Raw genomic sequence first — 12892 nt, 5'->3', positions numbered from 1 at the left:
ACTGATCTTTAAAATCCTGTTTCCTGTAGCCTAAATGTTGTCAGTCATTCTTAATATTCGCAATTGGTGCACTGGCATGTTTAACTGTTAGCTGCAGTATAATGTTAGATTATGTGTAAGTTAAGTACAGAACTGACTGTGCACCCACATTTTTGTCTGTGCTCCTAAATTTTTTAACTTGGGTGCACAAGTGCTCCAGTTTTTTTCATTGTACCAGGCCTACTGTATGTCAAAATCAAGCTTGGATGAAGCTGGGAAGGATTAAACACACGGTTTCCACACCGTGGTAATCAACTGCGATAACTATGATATTTGAAATGAAAATGGTAATTGTTGGTAATACCGGTAATCGTTACATCCCTATATCCGACTGTATCATATTTCATCAAAAGTGCAAGGCATTTTATCACAGCATTTTGAGCATTCCAGTAGCCAATTTAGATGGAATGGGCCCAACACAGAATGCTAAAAATGTCATCACCACAATCAAATCTTCAAGAGACAGGAATACTTTTGGTCTTAATGTAATAACCTGGCCTTAAAAGAGAAAAACATGACCGCAACAAAACTCTTAGATGCCACCAAAATAGGCCAAAAACAAGTTAATCACAACCAGACCCATGATGTTGTCAGTGATGCTTTGCAGGCAGAACTGCGGATGAGAATCTGGGAAGCGCATTGTTGTACTAGTTTCGCCAAACCAAACAAACAGCAAAAAATAGCCCTGCCTTTATGGGGTGAGTGTGCGTGTGTGTGTGTCACTGAGAATCTGTGTTTGTTACCACAATGCATTCCCCCTGTTCCAGCCAGCCTGGGAATGCATGCTCATAAAAGCCCAAAGGTCAGAGCATGGCATCAGATATGACGCCATTCAATCTGGCCTAGCCTCCCTCCCTCCCTTCCAAAACTCCATTTTAGAGTTCCTGGAGCTGAATGACCTTTCCACGACCTTTCCTGGTTGAGTGGGATAGTTCCCATGGGACACTGGGCAGTGAGCGCACCCTCTGGTTTAGGTTTTAGCAAAAGACTTGGAGTCTTGCTTTTCAAAGAGCTGGTAGCTTGAATGAAGATCACCTACTTGGTCTGAAGCACCATAAGGGAACCATTAAGGCACAATTTGGTAAGTGTGTTTTGGACAGGGAGGGGTTAAATCAAACGTCAAGCCAAAAACGCCAGCCACTTTGAGTAACCAAGGCAGAAGTAAGACCAATGTCTCAATAGAGTCCCACAATGACTGGAGACACAACAAAAACAAATTGACGGAGAAAACAAAACTCTTCTAGGTACCACAACGCATTTTAATAGTCATCACTACGAGTTCAGGTCTAGGCTTAAACCTTATGTAAAGACCACCATAAAGCACCAGGGCACAGTAGCCTCTTTGTGCCGCCAGTGTTCACCATCGGCTATTAGATGCACATGGAAGTGGAGGGAAGTGGCACCAGCAGCGGTGACTAACAGTTGGCAAACAGACTGTGGTCAATGATTCCCACTTACACAACAAATGAAGAGCAAATAAATACAAATAGAGCAGAGGACTCTACATGGAGCTGTGCCACTGGGGTTCTCTGCGGCAGGGGCAGATGCAAGCCAAGAGTCCCATTCATAATAGACTTAACCAATTTTTCAATTTGCCGGTGCCAAAAACAGTTGGGCCACAGCACACTGAGGAAATGATGAGGGATGAAATAAAAAGTGATGGTAATGACCAACTCTGGCTGGTCTGCCGTCTTCTGTGTGCAGAATGTGTCGGCATTTCAGAACGATCAGCTTGTGCGCGCAACCATTGCTTAAGGTACATGGTACTGTGCCGTTAAACACTTACGAATGTATGAATACTCTAATCAAAACAAAGACTGTGGCTCCCAATAACAAAGGAGCAAATTAACAGCTCCATGGGGACCAAGTTATAGCTTTGGCTATACACACACACACGGGCATGCCAAGGTCTTAAAATAAGCGCGCACACACACACACACACACACACACACACACACACAGTCTTCTCCAACAGAAGGCCAACACCACCACCTTTGGGTGCCTCCACCTGATCTGCCCAGAGACTGACCACAAGATTTAATGAGTGAGTTTACAGGGTTCTAAATCGTGCTGCTACTGCTGCTACTGGAGGGGGATGGGTGCCTACTGTTCCCAGAGCCCGAGATTTACAACACCCCAGATCTCCACCTCAGGTCAGCCTGACTGCCCCTACTGTAGAGTGTGGAGGTAGGAACCATCAATTCGGCATTACAGGCTCCCGGAGTCTAAATGTGGAGAACAACAAGAGAGGGAAACCCTTTGCTTTCATGCCAGGAGTGTTACACCAAGCATACCAAAATGTGAGCGATAAAACCTTTTCATTCTAAACCTAATGAGGCCCTTGCTTAAAGCAACAACATGCAGCAGTACATATTTTGAGGTGCGTTTATAGTCAAATACTTTTGGTATCCTCCTCAAAATGTATGGTGATGATATGGTCAAGTGAAGGACACATCACCACTAAGCTATACACTGTAGTTATGTGGGGTGCAGGTTGGGACGACCACACATGAAGGTTTTCACAGCACATCTAAAGCAATATCGCCAGTTAGCATGCTAGCAAGCATGCCAACTGTGCGGTTGTTGGTATTAAGCGTTTTTGCATTCCTCTTAGCTAGTGTGCTGGCTTTAAATCAAGCTCTCTACTGCTACTGTAAGAGTGAAAGGCTCACATAATTTGTAGGCTTCACAAGGGCCCCAACAGGCCAAATGCAGAGCCTAGGCGGTCTTCAGAAAAGCTTCAGGCAAGAGTATATCAGCACATTTAGGTGCTTCAGTCATGGAAAGAGGGTACCTACCTTGTCCCTTGGCTTTTCTATAATTCTGTTTCATATAAAAGCCTTGCAACTAGCCCACGTGAAAATCAATTTTGGGTTCATTCTTCCAACAGAATTGGTCTTGAATTACTCTTATGGCTCTACCATGCACTGCTTTCTTTTTTAGAGATGGATGATTGAGCCTCATAATAGCGATCAATATAATCAGACAGAGAGAAATGTGGTTATTAGTATAACAAGAAATTAGGATGTAAAAGCAGTGGCAGAACTTTGTTTTTGTTAAAACAAGGTTCAGTGGACCTCTCTGTTTTAAAAACCCTGGCCTTCTACCACCATCATGACATAGTGTGTGGTGATGGCTTTGCTCTTGAGCTTCTGCCACTAAGCTAAATAACTTCCCAGCCATATTTCAGGAAAACACTGGATTGTTCCTCACTAAGGAAACCTTACACCAGAGCACACAATGCAGAACACAGCGCCATTACACCAGCCACTGCATGCATTCATCTCAAGGATAAGGAACAAGAACACAACAAAATTGGTGTTGCTTAAATACCTGGAGCTAATCGAGTTTTCCTTCAGGTTTTCCAGACATTTAAGTGAGTTTTGCCTTCTAGGTCTATATCAGGAGCACCAGAATTGGCATCACCCTGAGTGCTCTGTAGAACAAAAACTGAAATGATGCAAAAAAAGAGCATCATTACTGCATGTGCGCAAGACACAGAAAGTGAGTGTAGGAGTGTGTGTTTGGAAACGAAGCCGCTCATTTGGGAGTAACTCCCAGGCCTCTCAGGGTGTCCCGCTTAATGAATGTGGACCAAACCTAAAATAAGACCACAGCCCAGAAACTGGGCCAAGGATTTGAGGGCTTCCATGACGGAGGAGGGGAAATAGAGAGTCTAGTCTACTCTTTTTATCTGACGCCTCTCTCTCTCTCCTTTTGCTTTAAAAGGCAGAATTAACTAGCTTTTGGGCCCAGGAAGTGATGGCATTCCAACTATTGGGAAAGATATGCAACATAAAATTTTGCTCAGGAATCTGTGCGCATGAAGATGCAGGCCAGCTCCAGAATCAAGAATGCTGTCTGAAATCAGACCTACTGCTCATCCAAGTCACACTTACGGGCCAAATTCAATAAACTATCGATTAGAGAGCATTTCGCAGGCCAGGACTGGTGACCTATCATTTGCGATCACACTTGAGCAAAGCACAGTCATACTGTGCTGCACAATGGTGAAAACAGTAACAGAGATACAAGAGGTGCACCAGCTGAATGATTAACTATGCAACAACCACATGAAATTAAAGACCGGAAGTGAACATATGCCTTGGAGGAGGGGAGGGCCAAACAAATGACTCATGTGAGAGAAAAGCAGAAGTGTAACGGACATTTTGGAAAGAACAGAAAGCCTATTTAAAGCCTTTAGGGGGGCTTCACAGCGTTAATGGTGATAAGCCATGGGGCTCGGAGTTCTTACAGTCCCTCATCTCCAGGCGACTCTGTGGCCTGACGTGTTTAGATTGGAAACAGCTGTGCGACCAGACCCCCCCCCCCCCCCAATCCACCCCCTAACAAGAGGAGTCCACATCTAAACTCATGTGGGCAGACGAGCACTGCGAACATAAGCCACGGCATAGGGAGGGCTGAGCTCAGCAGCGACAGCAGCTAGGCTCAGGATGCATCACTGATGCGGGAACTCGTCCCCGGTTAAGGCCCGAGTCGGCATTATACAACCCCAGGCTCAATGCAGTCACTGACAGCTCCGCTGTGATTCACCAGGCAGAACAAAACGTCGGCTTTACAACACTGGTCTTGGTCCAAAGCATGTACATAAGAGGCTATGAAGCTAAATGCCAGCATTCATCTGCTTGTAATTCTAAAGAGTGCGCCCCACTCCCCATACATAGCTCTGACTTGACTAAGCCTGGACAGATCATGTCTCTAGTATCCAATTAATTAAGGTGAGTGGGGGTGAGAGGCAGTGACAGAAAAGGTGTGTGTGTGCGGGGCTCCAGACTAACTTTTTGCATTGGTTGCACTGGTGTGCCCCAACTTTTTTTTATTTAGGTGCACCCAAATTTTTCATTGCGCCACCTTCAACACCACAATTTCACGGTCACCTTTTTATCGCTCTCCATATACATTCCGTGTCTGAGCTGTTGTCAGAGCATGGACCGCTACTTATTACATAACAGCTGCAGGTTAAAAGCTGCGTGTGTGTGTGAAGAGAAAAGACACATAGGCTACGGGAAGCACCGACTGTCATTCTCAAAAGTATATCAATACTAATACAATTGGGTATTGTGTTGTTTCTAATTTCAGGGTATTGCGATACTTTTGTAGTATTGGTGCACCAGGCAACACTAATCAAAGGAGAACAAATGCTTAGTTTGTGGAGACAGCAGATACAAGGAAAGTCTAGGCGCTCACCCTTAGGACGTTAAGATGCACCAGTGCAACCCAGGAAAAAATTTAGTCACAAAGTCACAAAATTTTTCGCACTCTAGAGGCCTGGTGTGTGTGTGTAAGAGAGAGACAGGGTAAGTGTGAAATCATGCAAGTAAAAGCTCTTCCTGGTATCCAGGTGCTTTCAACCACCATTTACATGCAGGGTCTATGCAATCATTTGCACACACTGTTAAGCAAAACTGACAAAGCACACCATCCACAAATCAACATGCCCACAGGTGTGAGTGTGTAGGTGGGTGGCAAACATTACACTCACCTGCCACACACCAACAATAGCGTTGGCGATGAGGATGAGCAGAATGACGAATGGCTCCACGAAGGCGGTGATGGTCTCCTCGCCCTCCTCAAACCAGGCCAGCACCTACATGGGCATAAAAAACAGCATTATTATTCACATTTCTTTCTCTGAACATGTCTGACAATGGTTGGGCGTTTATATACACCCCCACCCAAACCCACACACAGACCACAACCCAGCCTTAGAAAGAAAGCTGAGAGAGCATGTGCAAAAGGGCATGGCAGTTATGGCATGTCACACTAATGGTAATCTATCCAGCAAGAAAATAGAAAGAAGAACATTTCTGTGCTAAGACAAGAGCAGAGATCATACATGACATTAGACAAAAAAAAAAAAAAAAAAAAAGGTGCTTTATTTCAAGGAAAACTCCTCCAAAAATGTGCCTTCTTGCAACATTGACGAGCAAACCTCTGATCAACTGTTAGATAAAAAATATCTACATCAACCAAAGACCTCAAGGGAAAAAAAAAAAGAAAAAGAAAAAAACAGTGCGGGGGAGTAATGACTTTGCAGTTTGGTTATTTTGTTGCCGGTGCATATCGCACACAGCCAGTGCAGAATGGATATCAAAGACCCCTAACAAGGCTCTGTCTCTGGCACTTTGTAACCAGAGCCTGAGCTGACCCCCCCCCGTGGCTGGAGCAGTGTGACGCCTGTCGCCAGCGCGCTGTGTCCTGACTGCCACGACCCACCTCCCCCCCAGGACGGCCCTGTCAGCAAGCTTAACGAGGCCGTGGCATGTTTAATTCATGCCCGCCTGCTGCCAGCGCCAAAAGGACAGGAAGGGTCATCAGGTGGGTACGGCCGGGGCCAGCTTATGGGTTGCAGGCCACGGGGCGCTGGCAGCTACTCCAGCTGAAGCTAGAGGTCGACTTTACACCACACTAAACCGAGACAACTGGGGGTGGGGGGGATGGGTTTAGTGTGGTGTAAAGTCGCTACAAAAGCAAAGCATCTACCAAGCATCAAAGCCATCCAATTTCACATGTTCCGCACTGACATTTTCATTGGACACAGTTCTTACTGCAATGAGCACATTGAGACACAGACAAAGTAGTATGATCATAAGATTTGATCCAGCTGCGAGACCCGTAAAACAAGCCTCTTAAGAGCTTGGACTTCAGGCAGCTGTGTGGCCCACTGAGGTTGACCTAATTTCTGCCTGTGGCCAACTTGAACTTCAAACTGTGCCAATTTGGATTTGCCATTGTAAGAGAAAAAAAAAAAAGAGATGGGTGTACACTACTCTAAGAGCAACCAATCGAGTCTATGACATAACCACCAAGAACACTGGCCTCCTCTCAGCGCCCAACATTCAGCAGAGATCATTAAAATTAACATTCAATGCATATCCTCAGCCCTCTCAATCTGTTCCGCATCACGCAAATGAGCCACTAATTTTGCATTCTCCGTGGGACTCCAGGGAGGGTTCATTTCCATACAGTCCTCTTTCCTCTCCCCTCCCTTTGCTTCTGCACCAGCAGTTGATCCAGAACAACCAGAAGAAGAAAAAAAAGAGTAGTTACACAATGACTGGCCACATCCTTCTTATGAAATTACTCGCGCATGTTACCTCATCTACAAGCAGAAAGCGAACTGTTCTCCTGGGGACAACCAATGTACACATTGTCATGGGATTACATGGGAGCAAATAAATAAATAAATGAGTGAAATCCCTCTGCAACAGCTTTCCACCTGAGAGACCTTTTGTTTTTATTTTAAGCATGACTAAAGAGACATGATTCAAGGATGATTCAACAGCTATTGTCGATCATGTACTTGGCTCGTTGACCAATCGCTGCATTGATGGGCAGATATCCTGACAACACTTATCTGGATTGAGTCACAACTGTGAAGATGCAATGAGAAAAATGATGCGAGGACACTTGATCTTGATTATTCAAGCGCAATGCCAGTTTCTGGTGTTTTCATGAATAATTTTCTTACGTCAGGAAGTGCTCTTTTTTTGAGTCAACCAAAATGTTACCTTAACCCATAACAAGCTATTAACTCTGTAATACATTTCTTTGGGTTTATTTCACCAACACTCGGTCTGAAAAATCTCAAGATTAAATACTACTCTCATTTTCTGTGCTCCCTTCAGACAATCACATCCTCGGAGACCCAATCTGGGCCAACTCTTGAAATGTGTCACACAAAACTCTCCTGCTGCTCTGTGTAACCTACTTTCAAAGAGCAGCCAATCAAATCGGACACAAGCCTTTTAAATATTAGACCTTGGGGATCTGTCTGCTCATTAAAAAAACAGAGAGAGAGAGAGAGATCATGAAACCAAGAGCTATTGCTAACCTGTCACTGGCACCAGACCGTTATCTCAAAATAAGGTTCAAGATTTCAATCAAAAATATTAAATGCATCCTCACTTTTATGAAGGTATTCATCTTATGAATGCACAGAGTTTGCAGGCGCTTTAAGTGGGGTGATGGTTTGCAAACTGCAAAGTGCTGACTTAAGACAACACAGACCCCTGGGGAGTGTGCTGAGAGGCAAACCAGTCAACATGAGACAGAAAGAAGACCCAGCGGTCTCTTTATGTGTAGCCACAATTAGTGTGTGTTTGTGTGTCTGAGACTGTGTGTGTGCTTGTGTGTGAGAAAAGGATGTGTGTATGTGTGCTTGGCTGAGTTAGTGAGACGTGCATGCATCAACAGCCTCATTTAAAGCCAACATCACAAGTGAGTATGTAAAGGAGTGAACGGTGTATGTGTGTGACCATCAATGGCAAGCCAGTGATCCAGAGACTGGATTCCAGGCCATTACCACCATAGCCCCAATTCAATCTGTGGCAATATGCTTGCCAAGGAGAGGGGGACAAGAATCTAGTTATAACAACCCATTAGTGGAGTCCTTATTTATACCTTCCCACTTTCGCTCTCGCTCTCTAAGCCCCAGACACGGTCCTGTGCGCTGTGTTTACTTGTAAACACGTGCGTCACCAACAGTCACCATGCTGCTGGCTGACACATCAGACAGCAGCAGAATGGTGAGAATAGGGCGGGTGGGATGATTTGCAGATCAGCACTGTCGAGGACAGCTGGGAAAGGAACAGGGTCGGGCACAGGGACCACATGTGCACCTGCTCACCAGCGACTCGCAGTAACTGGAGCCTCATCAGCGGCATCCTTGCCATCCTGGGCGGGCAATGCTCTCTAAACAGCCTGTCAACGCGATGTGCTCGTTGCCATTCCTTTAGAGTAATTTCAGACCACACATACATCCGTGGCTTATGCAGTGTCAAGTCCTGCAGTGTCAAGTGGGAAAGCCATTACTCTGCCCACACTAATGCACTACGAATACAGCTAATCACTTTTATTCTTAGCACTTCAAGTAGTTTTATTGTCATGTACAAATTAATTATAAGTAATGACATTCTTAAGCTCAAGAGCCAGCTCAACTTAAAAGGATAAATTAAAAGCAGAAGGTGTATTTTGTGAGTATGTGTGTGTGTGTGTGTGTGTGTGTTTGGGTGGGGGTTCTGAGGTTTGAGGTTGATTAGCTATGGGACCAGATATTGGTATTTGATTATCAAATACTAGGCTAGAATCAATTACCAAGACTATGCCAGCTGTAATATTTTACACCACCTTTCTGTTTTTGGACAGAAAGCTTAATGAAAAAAAAAAAAAAAATGAAAAAAAAATAAACTTTTAAAAAAAATAAACCGCAACAGTCTTCTACAAGTGATGAACCCAAAACTCTTTCATCCAGTACAGTAAATGATATAACATACTTGCCTATCAAATACTCTCTATTATCGTCACCCTGTTTAGGCCTACATCAACCTAACCGCACATCGCAATACCCTCCAGGGGGCACAACAACCATGTCTGTGATTAAGAAAGTTCAGTGTCTATACTTACAAAGGATATGCAGGCTGCTAAAAGCAAAATCCTCACTAGTAGGTCTTCAAACTGCTCTAGGACAAGCTCCCACAGAGATTTCCCTGGAAAACATAATAGGAATGTGTTAAGGTAAAAAAAAACAAAAAAACTTCTGATTAAATACCTTACTTATAAAAAACAAACTTATAGGTAAATAAAAAAATGAACTAGGGTTTACCTTCCTCAGCAGGCAGTTCTGCAAAGCATCCAGAGGGCCACGACATAAACAGGAAAATACAGAAATGTTATTGGCACAGGGAATATTTTGAATGTCACAAAAAATGTGCTGTGGCTGACACTGGTGACATTGTGTGAACTTCAAACTGAGTTTAGAAAGACATTCAAAAAAAAATTAGGCGAAATTAACCTACATTTAACTTATATACACGTTCGAGAACTTTCCTTGTGTTATGGTTGAAGGCAACTAAATTCACACAGCAGTAAATTACACCCATTCATTAACTTACACCAACAGTAAAATTAGACATTTCAAGGCTGGATCAAAAAAAGAACTGGGGACCACTGTCAGTCACAAAGCCTTATCTCAAACACCCTTACATGTTGAACTGTGATATGCAAATCATCATTCCGCAAGAATAAGAGCCGGGCAAATTTACAAAGGCCGAAAGAGAAACATGATCTGTTTTTTTTGTATGGGCTAGTGATCATTGCACCGTAGCTCGACCCACGAGGGCGCATGCTACGCCATCGTGACGTCAGCGATTTCGTTTCTCTTGTCTTTCCTCCAAAGAACGCCGGTAGCTGAACACGACGTTGTTCATGGTGGTTAGCTAGGCCTTCCAACTCTGTAGTGTAACTTAACGTTGGTTAAGACTAAATGATAAGTAAACCTACTGGCAAATAGTTACTAAAGGGGACAGGACGTCAATATGACAAATTATATGAAAAGTGATAAGCCAAGTTTAGTTCACCAAATGTTAAGAAATCACTTACCGTTAGGTCCATATTTCTCTTTCTGCTTTTTCACTTGATCCAAACTGAGCCCCGTGCTTTCAATTACATTGAAGTAACTATAAACTTCCTCCACTGTCTTCGTGTGAGCGTTCTCCATAGTGGATGGCCGCTTGATGACAGTAGTTTTTCACTGAATCAATCCCTGCCGCCTCCTCGAGCGAACCCCTACTAACAAAATCTTGTCAAAATATCTGCGACAAAAATAAAAGGAAGAAAGTCGCAAAACGTTGGCCAGGGGTTAGGGATATAGAAATTAGGTACAACTCTTAACCAGTCTGACTACTTCTGATCATCTAACGTTATCTAATTGCGAAACCATGCTAGCTAATGGTTAGCTCACTAGCTAACACTGGCTACAGCTAACGTTAACGTAAAACGGAGTCGGCACACTCGTTACACAAAAGAACGTGGAGAGCTAATTACCACAAAATAGAAGAGCAAATTGATCTGTATATCTGTCGTTTCCGAGCACCTTGTGAGTAACTGTTAAAGTCGGTTGTTGACTTTCCTCGTCCTTGTTCAATTCTAAAAACAAAATATGAGGTGGTGAATGCTCCGGTTCCCGTCGTATTTTCAGCTCATTCCTTGAGTTGCAGTTGGAAGGAGCCGGGACGCACTATCACCATCAGCACCAATCGCGTTTCTCTTCTGTCCCTCTCGACTGATCCGCATGCACTGTTCGGTGTCCGCATGTGGAATGCTCTCATTGGCTGGACCAACTCCGGAAATCCATTTTCTTCCCAAGTCGGTTTCTCAGTTCGAACGAATCAGCTGACCCCTTCATGCAAATATGTTAGCTTAGCCTTTGATGATTCCTTGTAATTGAGTTGCAACTTGTGTCAAACTAAAGAAGTGCAAGATAGGATTCCGAATATCACATTAAGCCAGCCAGGAACTTGTACTTACAATGTGAATCCAAGAGATGGAGTATTTAGGAAATGCAACCCCACGGAACGCATACTTCAAAAATGTAACAGTATAGCCTACGCATGTGGTAACAACGTGTGGGTTCGTCAGTTACTTTGGCAGTGCTGGGACAACACAATCTCCAATGTGTGATGTGTTAACACTGCGATAATGAGACCTAAAGTCGGGGCATGTAACCCTTCACCTCAATGCTGACTTAACAAGCTGGTGGTTAGGCTACTATTTAGGTTTGTCTCAAGGCGCCAGCGGGAAAAAAAGATGATTTAACAATATGACAAATAATAGTGTCAAACTAGAAAATGTAATTTCGAGGAAATTACCAGTGCATGAAAATATAAACATACTGTATATTAAAATAAAATGCCAAACAAACTTTTATTTGGAAACAGTTGGCAGGAGTCATAGTTGATAACAACTGACAGTTGAAATGGCTAAACAGTTAAATAGTTGAGTAGTTTAAATAGTTAAATTATTTAATAGTGAATTATTGTAGTGAGGACATTTATTTTGAAACAGTTGTGGGCAGAGGAAATAGTTGAACAGGATCTGTAGAGCCAGATTGTATGTTTAAAGCCTGAGACAGAGTATAGTTTAAAAGTTAAATGTAGATAGTGTAATGGATGTTGATAGACAGAAAGTTGAATGGATGTTGATAGGCAGATTGTTTAATGGATGTTGGTGGATAGTTTAATGGATGAGTGAATGGTTTGAAGAGGATGAATGGATAGAAAGTTGGATGGAATGTGCCTTATATCCTTGTAGAATGGAGAGACACAGAGAGAGTTGGCCTAGTTAAGCAGAAAGCAGTTGTATACAGGTGCAATCAGTTTAACTGGCCCTTTGATGGGTCCTAGTAGTGAGCAGCTGGAAGTTGATACAGGTGCAAATCAAGTTAATTAGCCCATTGTGATGTCATCAGCCCATGTTAAGTCTATGGGGAAAAATAAGCTTGTTTTTTATTAATATCTGAAAAAGTATAACGTTTACAAAAGTGAAAAATACATTCCCCACGTGTCCTTTTCAAGACCTACATTACAAAGTTTGAACTAAGTTTCTACGTTAAACGGATAAAGCTGAATTAGATGCAGAAATTTGGTGGGAAGAAGAAGAAGAAGACTTCGGATAACAGAACAGTGCATTTTCATGCACTGTAATAAGAAGAAGAAGAAGAAGACTTCGGATAACAGAACAGTGCATTTTCATGCACTGTATAATAATAATAATAAGAAGAAGACTTCGGATAACAGAACAGTGTATTTTCATGCACTGTAATAATATTTGACAATATAATAGTGTAAATTGAGTAGGCTCCCTCAATCCATCGAGCTGTTAAAAAAATAGTCTGGTCGACAGTTCCTTTAGTAGAAGCATATTTTTATTTTGTTTTCTTTAGGGCAAGCACTGTGCTATTATGCTTAACCCATAAGAACCCATGGTGGGTGTCACAGCCCCTTTATGTTCTGACAAGTTTATAGTCAGCTTTATCTATTGCTTTTAACTCATT

At 43.1% G+C, this 12892-nt stretch overlaps 1 protein-coding gene across 2 annotated transcripts in view; it reads right to left on the bottom strand.

The window, feature by feature from the left end:
- The window catches only part of atp2a2b (ATPase sarcoplasmic/endoplasmic reticulum Ca2+ transporting 2b), a 51157-nt gene extending 39873 nt beyond the window's left edge, over window positions 1–11284 (bottom strand). The window contains exons 1-5 of one of the 2 annotated variants that reach the window (XM_076284769.1): window positions 10934–11284; window positions 10441–10652; window positions 9665–9682; window positions 9466–9548; window positions 5543–5647 (exon numbers count right to left, since the gene is read on the bottom strand). In XM_076284769.1, the coding sequence (XP_076140884.1) occupies window positions 5543–5647; window positions 9466–9548; window positions 9665–9682; window positions 10441–10558 (324 nt within the window). In that variant the 5' untranslated portion in view covers window positions 10559–10652; window positions 10934–11284. Of the gene's footprint in view, window positions 1–5542; window positions 5648–9465; window positions 9549–9664; window positions 9683–10440; window positions 10653–10884 lie in introns of both variants that reach the window. The other variant, XM_076284768.1, reaches the window with a different exon arrangement.
- Window positions 11285–12892: the final 1608 nt, after the last annotated feature.

The sequence above is a fragment of the Alosa pseudoharengus genome, unplaced genomic scaffold (assembly GCF_046254945.1).
Source record: "Alosa pseudoharengus isolate Yale_2024_CS ecotype anadromous, Long Island Sound unplaced genomic scaffold, YU_APseudo_1.1 YU_APseudo_1.1_scf_14, whole genome shotgun sequence".
NCBI lineage: Eukaryota > Metazoa > Chordata > Actinopteri > Clupeiformes > Clupeidae > Alosa > Alosa pseudoharengus.
The sequence above is the reverse complement of the archived record's forward strand: the minus strand, read 5'-3'. Positions and strand labels throughout refer to the sequence as shown.